Genomic DNA, 14,676 nt, shown 5'->3' with positions numbered 1-14,676 from the left:
TTATAAAATGTTATCTGCTTTAGAGAATGCTGAAATCAAGAAGCAGGTGCAGGAGTTGCTCGAGAAAGGGTTCATCAGGCCTAGCACATCACCATGTGGGTCACCAATTGTTTTGGTGAGAAAGAAAGATGGCTCGTGGAGAATGTGCATTGAATTCCGAGCATTGAATAAGATAACAATCAAAAATCGTTATCCTCTTCCTCGCATAGATGATCTTTTAGATCAATTGAAGGAGGCTGTTTATTTCACCAAGCTGGATTTGCACAGTGAATACCATCAGGTCAGAGTTGCAGAGCAAGACGCATGGAAGACTGCTTTCAAAACAAAGCAGGGATTGTATGAATGGCTGGTTATGCCTTTTGGCCTAACTAATGCTCCTGCTATTTTCATGAGATTAATGAATGATGTACTCAGACCTTTTCTTAATGATTTTGTTATTGTGTACCTGGATGACATTCTGATTTTTAGTAAAAAGTGGGAACAACATTTAAAGCATGTTAAGCAGACGTTAGATGTTTTGAAAAGAGAAAAACTTTATGTTAAACTCTCTAAATGTGAATTTGGCAAAACCTCTCTAAATTATTTAGGTCACATAGTAGGGGGAGGCGAACTGAAAATAGATCCCTCTAAAGTGGCAGTCATTGTAAACTGGCCTAAACCCAAGTCTGCTACAGAGGTACGAAGCTTCTTAGGAGCAGCACAATATCGGAGGAAGTTCATTTCCAATTTTTCCTCAATTGCAGCTCCCTTACATGACAGGATTGAACAAGGTGTTTCAGTGGGGAGGCAAGCAAAAGAAAGCCTTTGACACCTTGAAAGAAAAAATTAGTACAACACCTGTACTAGCACTGCCAGATCTACAAAGACCATTTGAGATCCAAACTGATGCCGGTGACTATGCCATGGGAGCAGTGTTGACACAGCACGGTAAACCCATATGTTATCATTCTGAGACTTTTAATCCTGCACTAGTTAACTATCCTACATATGATAAAGAATTGTATGCATTAGCCAGAGTGTGAAAAAGTGGAAACATTACTTAATGGGCAAAGAAACAGTAATACATACTGATCATCAGCCACTTCAATATCTACACTCCCAAACTAAGTTGCAAAAGTCAAGACATTACAGATGGATGGGTTTTATACAACAGTTTCATTTAGTCATCATATATAAAAGGGGCATACATAACAAGGTTGCAGATATGTTATCTAGACCCATTATAAATGCATCTACCATACTTAAGCATAATTTTGTGCTGCATGAAAGCTACATAGAACAATATGCTTAGGATATGGACTTTAAAGATGTATATGCAACTTTGAGTCAAGGCAAAAGAGTAGAAGAATTGGACTATCATGTGAAGGACCGACTCTTATATCATTGTGGGAAACTCTGCATTCCACAAACTGAGAGAGTAAATTAGGGAAGCACACACTTCTCTGATATGAGGTCACTTTGGGGTAAGTAAAACAGTTGCACAGCTGCAAAGGTTCTGCTATTGGCCGAAAATGAATGAAACAATTTCTAGATATGTGAAGGGATGTGCTATGTGTGCTAAAAGCAAGCCCAGCAATAGAAAACTAGGCTTGTACACTCCATTGCCAGTTCCTTCTCACCCTTGGGAAAGCATTTCCATGGATTTTGTTGGAGGACTGCCCAAATCTAGGAAAGGTCATGATTATTTGTATGTTGTTGTGGATAGGTTTAGCAAAATGTGTATTTTGATACCCTGTAGTAAACAAATTATAGCCGAACAACTTGCAAAATTATTCTTTGAACATGTATGGGTTCATTTTGGATTACCCGCTTCTATTGTATCTGATCGAGACACCCGATTTGTGGGGAAGTTTTGGTCAAGTCTATGGGAACTAATGGACACCAAGTTAAAGAAAAGTACAACTTTTCATCCACAAACAGATGGCTAGACAGAAGTAGTTAACAAGACGGTGATCCAGTTACTGAGAGGATATTGCAGCAAACACCCTAAGCTTTGGGATGAACACTTGTGTTATGTGCAGCATGCTTACAATAGAGCCAAACACTCTTCTACCCAGAGATATCCTTTTGAGACTTGCTTTGGTTTCATACCAAGGTCTCCCTTGGATTTTGTCTTTGGTAAAGATGCCATGGTTGTTAGACATAGTGATGTGGACAGGGCAACTAGGTTCATTGAACAGATCCAGGAGATCCACCAGGCAGTACAGGAACAACTGGAAAAGAGCCAGGCCAAGTACAAGGCTAGGCATGATAAGCATCGGATGGAGCATAGTTTTCAAGTTGGAGACCAAGTCTGGCTGTATATCAGCAAGGACAGGATGCAAGGTGAAGGTAAAAAGCTAAAACCTATCAGGTATGGACCCTTCAGGATACTTGAGAAGATTGGTGAAAATGCTTTTCGCCTTGATCTGCCAGCTTACATGCACATCTACTCAGTCGTGAACGCAGATTGCTTGAGGTTGTTTGAACCTTCAATGATTGAGGACCCTGAAGAGCAGAGTCAATTACCTTCTGTTGATGACCTGCTACCTGAATATCTTAATGAGTTACGGGAAGACACAGTGCTGGACAGGAAGGTAAGGACGACGCACAGTGGACAGGTGGAATACCTTAGGATTGGGCTTAAAGGTTCGAAGCCGAGCAGTGCGAAGTGGATTGAGATTGGGCAGGTGAGACAGCAATTTCCTCACTTAGCCGATGCTTGAAGAAAGCCAACTTTTGGTGGTCCAAAAGCTTTTTCAGTAGGGAGGCCGTGATCCGAATCGGATCCACAAAAGACTGTCAAGAACCTTGACTGTATCGAGTTGAACAAATCCTTGAAAATTCCAAAACAGCGATCAAAAACGCCTTGAACCAGTGGCAATGGCCACCAACGTAGAACAACGAGGACCTCGGTCAAAGCGCGCTGACCGAGGCCCATGGAGACTGCGCAGGAGGTCAAAGTAGCCCCTGGGAGCCCTGGATCGGGAAAAGGAGGTGATTTTGATGCGCGATTAGCACATCGCTGGGCAAATAGGGCCAAAATGGAAGAGCCTTAAGCACTCGGTCGCGTTGGGAGCCAGAGAACCGCGGGCGGAGAAACAAAAAGCGCTAAAGGACAAAAGCGAGACCCGCGCTCTGGAAAATCGGGGGTATTGATTGGGGCCCCCTTGAACGGTAAGAGGTTTTGGAGGAGAGTGGAGCGATCCCACTTAGCGACCGACGCGTGGCAACGGAGGTGAGAGAAAAACCGCCATTGATCGCGCATTATCGGTCGAGCAAGTCAACCGCGCTCGACGTGCGTATGACGTTGGATCTGGAGGAGCCCAGATCGGACGGCTGAGATTGCGCTCGATGGAGGAAGCGGAATCGACAGGGGATCAAGCCGAGTTCTAAAGAGATTTGGAGTCCGTTTGACCACCACGGTGGAGAAAGAATGCATACATGACGTAACGAAAGAAACGAACCGACGAAGCATGCTGGCACCAGTTAGATGGAGACACGTGGCCACTTCCTGAGCGATCGTGCTGACGCCGAACAGGGAATTCCAAGCGCAGCTGCAGAAGGTGAATCGACGCAGGCAGGAAAGGAACCGAACAGCCATAGGGATTGAATGACTAAAACCATGAACATAGAAAGTCAGAAAAAGAGAGAGAGAGAGGAGAAGAGTTAATTGGGAACCCGAATTGAGAGGAGTCCAAGTAACTAAGAGAGACAATGAACATAGAGAGCAGTAAAGCCAAGCAGAGGAGACAGAGGGCCGAGCTGACCACAAGCAGCATCGAGCACCAGAGAGCTTGAAGATTCAAGCCTTCCCATAGAGGAATCTGTCCGGACTGAGCATCACATTTGGCTCTTTCCACTGCAGACCAAGGGTCACAGAGTTGGTAAGAAGAAAAGAGTCTATGAACTCTGAGTGGCTTGGGGAATCCAAGAACCACCCTGCCAAGCAAAATCTCCTTCGGGAGAACTCATATTGAGTCCCTGTATTGTAATTTCTCTGTTGTAAGACACAATGAAAGAAGGCCACCACTAAAGCTGGACTGGAGACGTAGCCCTGGAGAATAGGGTGAACTCCTTATTAAAAATTGTTTGTGTCTTTTTGTTGCTTACTGTATTTCTCTGCTGTCTTTCCACTTATTTTCTCTGTATTGGCAATATGATCGATCCATTGTTTCAATAACACAGAACACACACACCAGCGCATGGGTCTGTAATACCTTTTTGTTTAATAAATCTTCAACTAAGGTCACTCATAGGGTGATTATCAGATCAAAGACTCTGAATTAAGTACAATTGTTTTCTCCATTCAAGAACTAAAATCTCCTAGCAAAAAGTGATAAAAGAAATTCTAAAAGGAGGCACAGTCAGAATTTGTTCCTAAGATCTGATCTTCTTCTAGGCATACATTGATTTGATTCTCAACTCAGTAAATTTATACATAGACCTTATCACCCTCTGGATATATGTATAATTTCTCTTAGTCAAAATTCGAGCTTGTTAAAATCTGAAGTGCAGATCCCTCCATCTTTGTGATAGCATAAATCCCATCTTCAAGACATGCCCTTGTGACATATCTACTCTACTCTACAAGTTCAATCCTTTGGTGACTGAGTCCTTGTGGCACAAAAGATGCAATCACCAATCTCATATATATTTGTTCTCTGAAAATTGATCAATCAAAAGAAGACCATAGAAGGATCTAACTTCTGAAAAAGATCCATTCATTGTGAACAAGTTTGAAAGAACTAAGGAAGCAAACTTGAAGCAATCTAGTCATCAAGCAAATGTTGAAACTGTACCATCACTAGAGGTTTCTTGAGAAACATTGATATACTTGTAGCTATTAGTTTTGCATGAAGACCTGTGAAGCTGTAGGGACATCGATAAAAGGTTAGTGAATAGGGTCTCTGTGACAATCATATACTAGAAAGAAGGAGCATATGAGTACAATGAAGAATATCTCACACCCTAAAGCAGATCAATGAAGCATATGAGTACAGTGAAGAATATCTCACACCCTAAAGCAGATCAATGAAGATGGCATCCAGAATTGCAAGTCATCACGACAAAGGTATGTAACCATATGGTATAATTTATTAAGGATCCATCATAAGATGTTTTAGGGTTGAACATATGATTCTAGGGTTTGTTAGTATTCCAGGGAAAGGATGAACCCTAGCATGACATGAAGAGGGAAAATAATCTGATCTAGGGTTTGAACTTAAGAAGCCCTAGGATGACCTCATGATTGCATGAAAACCCTAGAGAGAAAACTTGACATCATGTTTTGGTATCATATACTTTTCTTGGGGTGCTTGTCAATAAATATTGCAGGTACAAGAAGTAAAGATGGATGGGCTGAGCCTTTGTTTTTAAGAAACATGATGGAAGAAGGAAATTGTATAACTATGGATGTCTGGTTCACAGTAAGATGTAGAGAAGGATGAAAAAGGCCTCCACCATGGCAATCAAGAAGAAAAGCATTATGATGGGATGCATCATTTTAGGAGATGACATCATTATGGCATACAATTGAAGGAAGAGCTTATGACATCATTATAGAAGCTTGAAAGATAGCTAAAGTAAAGGTCCATAGTAGTCATCATAAGTAGCTCTTGGTAACCTCATTAAAAGCGTAAGTGGTGCTTATGAATAGAAGAAAGTCATCTAGCATATAGAAAGGGTTCATCATGCATTATCATCATGAAAGGAGAATTTGCAGGATGAGGATAATCAAGATCGTCTGTTGGAATCTTCATTAGAAGGTTCACCTCTCATGGGAAAAACAAGTGTCTCGCTAGAGTTCCATCTTGTATGGGATTCATGAAGGATAATGGTATGCTGACAAAAGAATGCAGCATGGTTGAAGGTATTTCAAGAAAGAAAAGGAAGCTGCTGAAGGAAGCCTAGATGTCCAAAAGAAGGAAAGAGGTATGTATGCATTAAGTCATGTCATCATATACTAGAGTTCCATCTTGTATGGGATTCATGAAGGATAATGGTATGATGACAAAAGAATGCAGCATGGTTGAAGATCTTTCAAGAAAGAAAAGGAAGCTGCTGAAGGAATCCTAGATGTCCAAAAGAAGGAAAGAGGTATGAATGCATTAAGTCATGTCATCATATAGTTCCATGGGTAAATACTCTACATCATGAGCATGATCGAAAATCGTTTGTTGGAATCTTCATTAGAAGGTTCACCTCTCTTGGGAAAAACAAGTGTCTCGCTAGAGTTCCATCTTGTATGGGATTCATGAAAGATAATGGTATGATGACAAAAGAATGCAGCATGGTTGAAGATCTTTCAAGAAAGAAAAGGAAGCTGCTGAAGGAAGCCTAGATGTCCAAAAGAAGGAAAGAGGTGTGTATGCATTAAATCATGTCATCATATAGTTGCATGGGTAAATGCTCTACATCATGAACATGATCGAAGAAAAAGGAATCTCTTCCTTTGAAAAGGTGCATGAAGGCATGGTTCACATATTGACAAAGATGAAATCAACATAATATGTCCTCATATGGAATATGAGGTAGTTGACGAAGATGAAGGAACCATGGATGGAAGTTCCTGAGAAGCAATATGTGAAGAAAGAAAGAAGAGATAGTGAAAGATGCAACTATGGAAAAGGAAATCAACATCTGATGACTAGAAGAATTGACCATGACATCTCCACAGAAAATGTATGAAGACTCTAATGAAGTCTGAAAAGAAAGGAGACCCTTCACATTGAATATCTTGGAGATGTGTCAATATATGTGTGCAGGATGTTGATGTTGCGAACAAACAAGATGTCATGATGAAAGGCCATCACAAAAGGTAAATTTGATTTGATGTTCATTTCTAATTTTTGAAAATCATTTGGATGGATTGATATAGGGCTACCAGAAGAGAGTTGTAGATGTCATCCACAACTAAGCACTCATGTGGTTGGATGGAAGATCCTAAAGGAAACATGACGTGGAAGAGGTAGCTGTATGAAGGAATGGCCAGATGTGGACTAGAGGACCACTTTCCGATAAGGGGTAGGATGACATGACTGACTTGAGAAAAGTGATGGATGGCCGATGCCCTACAAGAAGTCCCAAAAGATCAAGACTCCATAATGTTGAAAATGAATTTCATGACATCAAAAGGAGGAGCCCCACAAGCAACTAATAGTCTCATGATCTCCACCTAGAACAGAGAGCTGCTGGAAGCAAGTCCCTGGTTAAGAGGGAGCTTGGACAAGTCCCTGCATAAGAGGGATCTTGGGTACATTCCTTTTATAGGAATGGGTATATCCTCCCTAGTTGAGAGGGAGAGATAAACACTTCATTCTTGTCTACTGCAAAAGGTCCTCCAAAGGTGATATCCTCCCAAAATTCCAATGGTAGTCCATTTAGTGTTGCAGGGCACAATCTTTGTTTGGGAGCTCATGGATATTTTGTCCTAACTTTTCTAATAATGCAGTTTTCTACAAGAAATACCTATTAAGAAGTTCCTAATTGTGATCTTCAACTTATCAATATTTGGCTGTCAGTGTTAACGTAAAAGTCATTGAATCGAGGAAAATCTTCTTTCAAGTTATTTCAAAAATGCTTTTGCACATAGCTTGCTTATAAAATCAGAGGCAAACAAAACAGCCTTGAAGCTCAAAAAACAAAGAAAAATACATTATTTAAAAAGAGAAAACTCCTATGCCAAAGAAACTAAAATTAAAGAAGCTATCTTGAAAAGAAAGAAACCTAATAAAACATCTGGTGGCTTTTATTTAAGGAACCGAAATAAGCCACAATCTTATTCTGGAAATAGGAATGAAAATTAAAGCTATGCTACTCCTACTGTCACCTAGATTAGCTCAACATGGTATGTGAAGTCAAGAAGCCAATGTAACCATTTGATTGCTTAAATATCTACCTGGGTATCATGACATTGTGTTGGTGCGTGAAGCTGAAGTATTATATAATGTTTGATAGAAAAAATAAAACATTATGAAGCTGGTCCAAAATAGAAAGCATTAGATACTTATTGGTTTAAGGAAATTGTCAAGCAAATGATAACTCCAAAACGTCTACAATAATATCACAAAATCATTTGCGTAATGCTAGAATATTGAAAATGAATCCAAAGATACGTGATGTACCCACTCATGGAGATCAACCTGGAGTCTAGGTTACAATGCTTTTTGGATCAGCTCACTATTTCCTTTATTGCGCATGATGATGTTCTGTTGATCTGTTATTGTTCGTCCACAAAGATCCAAAAATTCTGTGTACTTCATGCTTTGTATCTTCTATTATTGACATCTATTCAAACAGATGAGTAGTTTCGGGATGTATAGGATCAATGAATGATATATTGAAACTCAAACACATTTCCAGAAAAGAAACATAGTCATCAAAAATGGGTTTTTTGTGATGAACCTTTTTTTTGATTAAGTTCAAGAAATTCTGATTGCAAAGAGTTTTCATAATTATGCACACTGGAGGGACTGTTACTATTAGTGTACCTTTGATCAATCAATGTTTGGAAATCTTCCTGCTCTCCCTCTTTACTCAGTATTTTATTCCTGAAAGAAGAACATAAAGGTTCTACTGCATGATAAGTTGGTGGATTATTTTGTAAGTGGACATTATCAAATAAATTTGTGTAGAGGGCATACAGTTTTTCAGAATCTGAAGAGAACTTGATCCCTTAAGCAAGAGAATTTTCACAGACCATAATGTATGCAAGTATCATGTCTTCGCCGTTTTCTTTTCTCAGCTCTTGAATTTCATTGGAGCATACAAGCTTTAAGTTTTCCAATGCTAACCTATTGAACAAATTTACAGTAGCCCTGGAAATTGATTTTTTGTTAAGTACAAGTTTGAGTTTAGATTACAGAGCACAAGAGACTCGAAGATCAACATGTGTGGTCTTTATGACTGAAATGATTCCCTTGTGATGGTAGGTGGTTAAATTCTCATTGTGTAAAATTTAAATATGAACTAGAGCATTGAGAAATAACTTTTTGTAGGTTAGAAACATTTGCACTCTCTAGATTGTTTTCTTCTATGATATTTTTCACACCAATGCCTTCCAAACTATTAGTTTCAACAAGGGACAAACAATTTCCTTTTGGTGATTTTACCTCACCTAACAGTCACTGTAATGGATCTGTCTCAAGATTCAGTGAGTTTGCCTCACCTAACAGTCACTGTAATGGATCTGTCTCAAGATTCAGTTAGGTTGATATATCAGGTGGAAAACACCTTGGATGCTGTAAATTCTCCTCATCACTTGAGGCCCGAGGGTAACTCATCTTCTTCAGAGATAGAGAGAAGGTATGCAAGCTAGTCAGGGCTTCTTGGTTAGATGCTTTTTCATTTTCAAGAAACCTATAGTAGATTTACATAACCCTTTGAAAGCAATCATCCAAAGGTTCATTTCTGTTCTTATGGATTCCTTCGAGTTCACTACAGAGTTCTTCACTGTCGTTATTTTCATGAGTGGTGATAAAGACTTCCATGAATTATCTCCAACTATGAATCGATTTAGCTGGTAATATCCTATACCAAGCCTTCATTTGTACTTCCAATATGAGGGTTAACAATCAACATACTTTACTGTCCCGAAAAATTTAAAGATTATGACATGCAATGCTAAATTGATTTAGATGCTTGAATGTAAGTGCTTTCCTTTCATCATCAAACTTTGAATTTAACAGGAGATTAAATATCTTTATTGGAAGACTTAAAAGGTGATCTTATACAGAGATACAGAGAGGAGCCATGGGCTGGTTAAAACTATTTCTTGAAATAGCTCCATGTGGGCAGGCTTGTCATCACACCCTCCTTTTAGCACTAGTTTTGTTGATGGGTTGAAATGGCCTTGGCTGAAAATAGGGGTTACCCTAGTGAAAAGAGCCAATTAGATCTCAGACTGTTTGGAATAGGGAACCCATTCGGATTCTGGCCAAATAGCCATTATTGATTTGGGGTTTGCTGGTTGTGGCTCGGTCTACCATTGATGGTTTTCTAAGCTAAAAAATGAAATGCAGTGCATGTAATATGCAAATGCATGTGCCGGAGATGTCTGTAAGGAGAAAGCAAGCACAGAACCACACATGCTCGTATCGATAATCCATGAATTAGTTCGTTGAGAATAAATAGAACGTTAGCAAATGATTGCAAAACTAGAATAATCAAGCATTAAAACAACCTTCTAGAGTCCTATGCTCATAGATTCAAACAAACATTTCTAAAGAACATAAATACGAATACAATATCTACACATAAGAATAGTCTACAGTCTGAGATACATTCTTACTAATCTGTAGTGCTGAACAAGAGTAGCAGAATATTCCACACGAATACATACAGCAATCAGTGTTCTCTAGAAAATTGCTTGGCCAAAAGTGGCTTCCTTATTAAAAGTTCCAGCAATAGTACGTGAAAACTTCAAGAGCCAAAAGCCCTTTCTCCTTTCATTTCATCATATTAATACCTCTCCAAAATAACTGGCCACTCTTGGCCTGGTGGTCAAGTGGCAGTTTCAGTTTCATTCAAGAGTGTTAACTGTGAGAGGTTGCCAAGTGGTATGCTCAGTTTCATTGAAGTAACTGTTATTATATTTAATTTTACATTAATTTGATGCCACCTCATTCCCTCTTTGATTGTTAGATATATGTTTGAAGAGTCCACCTGAAAAACAAGATAACAATTGATTTTCTTGGAGTCCACAACGTGCATGAGAAACTAATTCATCCTTAGCCATCAAACATGTACTTCGAGCACAAATATGAAAGCCATTTAGCAGACAATTTCACTGTCATGATCCATTTTGGATTATTGTTAGATGCTGGGCTTGCTGTTGAAGATGTGCTTATTGGATCTGCATGCTAAGTGAATACTTTTGTTGATTTGTCGTGTGCTAATCTAGAGGGCATGCTGAAGTGTGGCACTGAGCTGCCTTGTGGTGATCGGAGGGTGTGCTGTGGGGTAGTACCAAGCTCTCTTGCATTGGAGCAGCTTTGATCCACTAGTGTGGGCTAACAATCCTCAACTTTGTCTAGCTCTTAAATGTTGCTTCTTTTTTCAAGCTTTGCTCAACATCCTTAAAATTATTCTTTTCATGTCGCATGTGCCAAGCACTTCCAATTTCCAATACAGTGAGAATTTTATATTCGTCAACAACCCATGCCCAGAAAGTTATGAAAACTTTACGACTCCGCATAACATGATAATCAGTTCCAGCTTTGTGACAAACCACTCAGTAATCATCTTAAGACCAAAGGGATGTAATCTATCCGTAACTGTTAAAATGTGTTGAAGGACCAATTGGCAAAGTACTGTAATCCTGAAAATATAGTGGGATTTTTAGATACTTGACACTTGAACAAGATTGTTTCATTTCCCCGAATGGTCAATTCCTGTTAAGTCGAAATTTGATGGGATAATTTTCCCAGATCTTATAATATATTTCGATGATTTCCAGTCCATGAAGGAGGCCCCATTGTACAATTTACTGTACTTGATTGTGTGGGTTCTTTTATTTTATTGAAATTTGTGTGGGTTCTTTTATTTTATTGAAATTTGTGTGTGTTTCATATAATTATAGTTCAAGAAAATACCTGATTTTTCAAGAGGTGCACAAAGACAAACATTGCATTATATATCAATGGTAGTAATTCATACATATGACATGTTTTTGGGGTTTTGGAATTGTATATTATTGCTTAGGATAGTGCTCTTCAAATGTTTTGATTTTGTTTGTAATGCATGGGCTGTTATTGTTCTCCTCTAGGACTCTATATAATGCATTGAACATATATGGACTTGACCTAATCATCAGGGCATGCTACCTGTTTTCTTTTGATTTTAAGTTTTAATAACCATGTATCTTATTGAAAGTTTGTTTTATTTCACTGCTGTATAATAGGTGGATGTTACACTTTATCCAAAATTGGTATCATCATTTTTCCTTTTGTTTTTGCAGCGAAATTATGTCTTTTTCTTCATGTTTGTTTCATCGGCAACGCTTCTTTGCATCTACGTATTTGCAATGTCAGCCTTGTATATCAAATTCCTCATGAAGGATGATCATAAGACTGTTTGGGGGGCAATGAAACGATCTCCAGCATCTGTGATACTTATGGCCTACTCATTTATTTCTGTTTGGTTTGTTGGGGGGCTCACTGTTTTTCACTCGTACCTTATAAGTACCAACCAGGTGAGTGCTACTGAGTTCCTTTTTTAATGTGTTTCTTTGCATTTACCCAAGTGACATGGGACTAGAGATCAAAAACTCTGGAGATGATATTAAAAACTGTGATGTTTTCTGGAATGTGACCAGCTGTTTGAAAAGATATCTGCAAAAAATTGTATATTGATGTATTTTATTTTCTGTATTTCTGTAATATAAGACCTGGTTTTTGCAAATGAAAGTTTGTAAATAAGGAAGAAGTTCAAGAAACAAGATTATCAAAGAATATAGTGTTTCACATAATGTTTTTATATTTACTGTTGCATTGCTGGACAAATTTCAGAAGCCATGTGTGTAACATTATTATTTGTTAGCCCAAGGGGTTAGCTCAACTGGTTGTCACTAATGTGGTTGGCCTTTTGGCTAGTTCCAAGTTAATGGTTGCCTGGTTCAAATTCCTTTGGGTTAGGTGCTCTAGTGTACAAAGATTGGTTTATGAGTGATGCCATCCATGAATGTGGGGGAAGAATCCCTCAGGTTCCCTGTGATGTTTTCCTTGGAAAAAAACAAAACAGCATTATTTGTTGGTATGATAAACATGATTAAGGTCATTATGGTCAAATATAACAGTATAATATCTATAATTAAAATTGTAAAAGAAATTTATGCATTGAAATCAGAAAAATTATATTTGTAAGAAAAAATATCATAATAAATAGCTAACGGTTATGCATACAATTGTTTCCTGAAAAACAAAGGTTTTAAAATTGATTAAATATGATATTAGATCTTTACAGGGGTTAAAGGTCCTGAAAATTGATGATGTCATCTGTTAGGATTCCAAGCTTTGCCTCAACCGTTACATACATCACCCCTTTAACTCCCTTCACACATACACTAGATTAAGAAAATGTGGGCAAACCCTTACTCTGCAAATTGACATATTTCTAGACTCTATACTTAATTAACCCTCAATGATCAACATGCCGTGGATCACTGACTCAGGTTCATTCTGAACCGATGATCTATGCTCCACTGCAAGAAGATAGAGGACTTGCATGCATATGGTGACCTGCTCAAATCTATGCTAGGCTTAAACAGATCCATAGAGGAACTGTGGTGAAGGATAGCAGAGTGTGGTGCCAAAGTCACAATAGATAAAACACACAAAATGTGGAAGGTATCAGATATAATTTTGTGAGAGAGGGGGGGTATGCAGTATAGATTAACAACAATGCCGATAGATAGTTGCACAATATTTACTATGAAAGATAAACAAACCAATTTTATTGTAATTGACAACAAGAAATTTTGCAGTAAAGATACATGAGTGAGACTAAATGTTATATGCAGCATTAAAATGGATATTCCTTATCTGGTGACTATGCAGTAAAACCAGAGAATATCGAAGCATCCCAAAGAAACTGAAGAACCAAAGTCACATATGATTTGGCTAAATCGCTGTACATGTTACTTTCAATATTAAGGCACAAAATTGAGTGTTGTGGATGTTTGGGTTGTGTATATAAGTCTGTATGCTCTAGTTGTGTAAGAGAAGGTTCTCTGACCTAGCTTCACAGGTACATAATGAATAAATTCAGAGATCCATGATGCTAAGATCATTTGCAAGGGCAATATAACACAATATTTACACAAGAGGGAGATCATTGCTTCATCCAAAGTGGACCCTAATGGTTGGCCTTGGGTTCAGTGTATAAAGACTAAAGTTGATCACTGTCTCCTTCCTCACTTTTCAGGTCAGCCATTGCATGTGCTGACTTGCTAATCACCCAACATGTCTTCTGTCCTTATTCACTTGGCTATTTGCTGGTGCTAACACAGTGAGCTGTGCTGCTGTTGTGGTGGTACAGGTATGATTGCAAGTGCTCTGGCTCTGGTGCAGCTTGGACTCTGGTGTTGATGCCGGGATAGAAAAACTGTGCTACCCTGGGGCATTGATGAATCAAATTCCAACCAATTACACCTTTAGATGTGTTAGTCATCCTATCCCATACCTTGATAAACCAGAGAACAACACAATTTAATAGCAAGCAATGTCAACCAGAGTTGATTTTTTCCAACTCCTGCATCTGCAGTTCCTTCCAGCATCTCCTTCACCCCACTATGGTTTGGATAGGGGATTCTTTCCACCAATACAATGAGATCTCGTCATCGAATCTACTCTAACAACTCTAATAGCCCACATGACTCCTGTAATATTCAATCTTATTTCATCCACATTCAATGCCATTGTTTGTACTTGTGATCGACATTTCCTAATCACCTACTATTGTTTAGAAATCAAGTCAAACATTTGCTCTTCCATTTTGAAATTTCATTCACATCATAACTTGTGCAAACCTGGTGGTGCAAGATACACATGTTTATATTCACTCCATACATTTGGCTGAACTATGCTGCCTTGGTCCTTTCTTTAGGCTCTTTGGTAACACAGAGAGACATTCTTCCAAGATCTTGTGTGTTTTGGATAATGTCCCATATGAAGGCAGCTGACCAAGGAGGAGCTGAGG

General features: G+C 38.7%; 1 protein-coding gene across 1 annotated transcript in view; it reads left to right on the top strand.

Annotated features, from left to right (window-relative positions):
- Positions 1–14,676, top strand: part of LOC149204346 (protein S-acyltransferase 8-like) — a 142,755-nt gene that overhangs the window by 78,351 nt on the left and 49,728 nt on the right. Inside the window, exon 5 of the mRNA XM_089394692.1 lies at positions 11,939–12,172. Within this exon, the coding sequence (XP_089250818.1) occupies positions 11,939–12,172 (234 nt within the window). The remainder of the gene's footprint in view (positions 1–11,938; positions 12,173–14,676) is intronic.

Source organism: Pinus tabuliformis, chromosome 1_2 (assembly GCF_031772625.1).
Source record: "Pinus tabuliformis cultivar Carrire ecotype Pingquan chromosome 1_2, CPIR1, whole genome shotgun sequence".
NCBI classification, from domain to species: Eukaryota; Viridiplantae; Streptophyta; class Pinopsida; order Pinales; family Pinaceae; genus Pinus; species Pinus tabuliformis.
The sequence above is the reverse complement of the archived record's forward strand: the minus strand, read 5'-3'. Positions and strand labels throughout refer to the sequence as shown.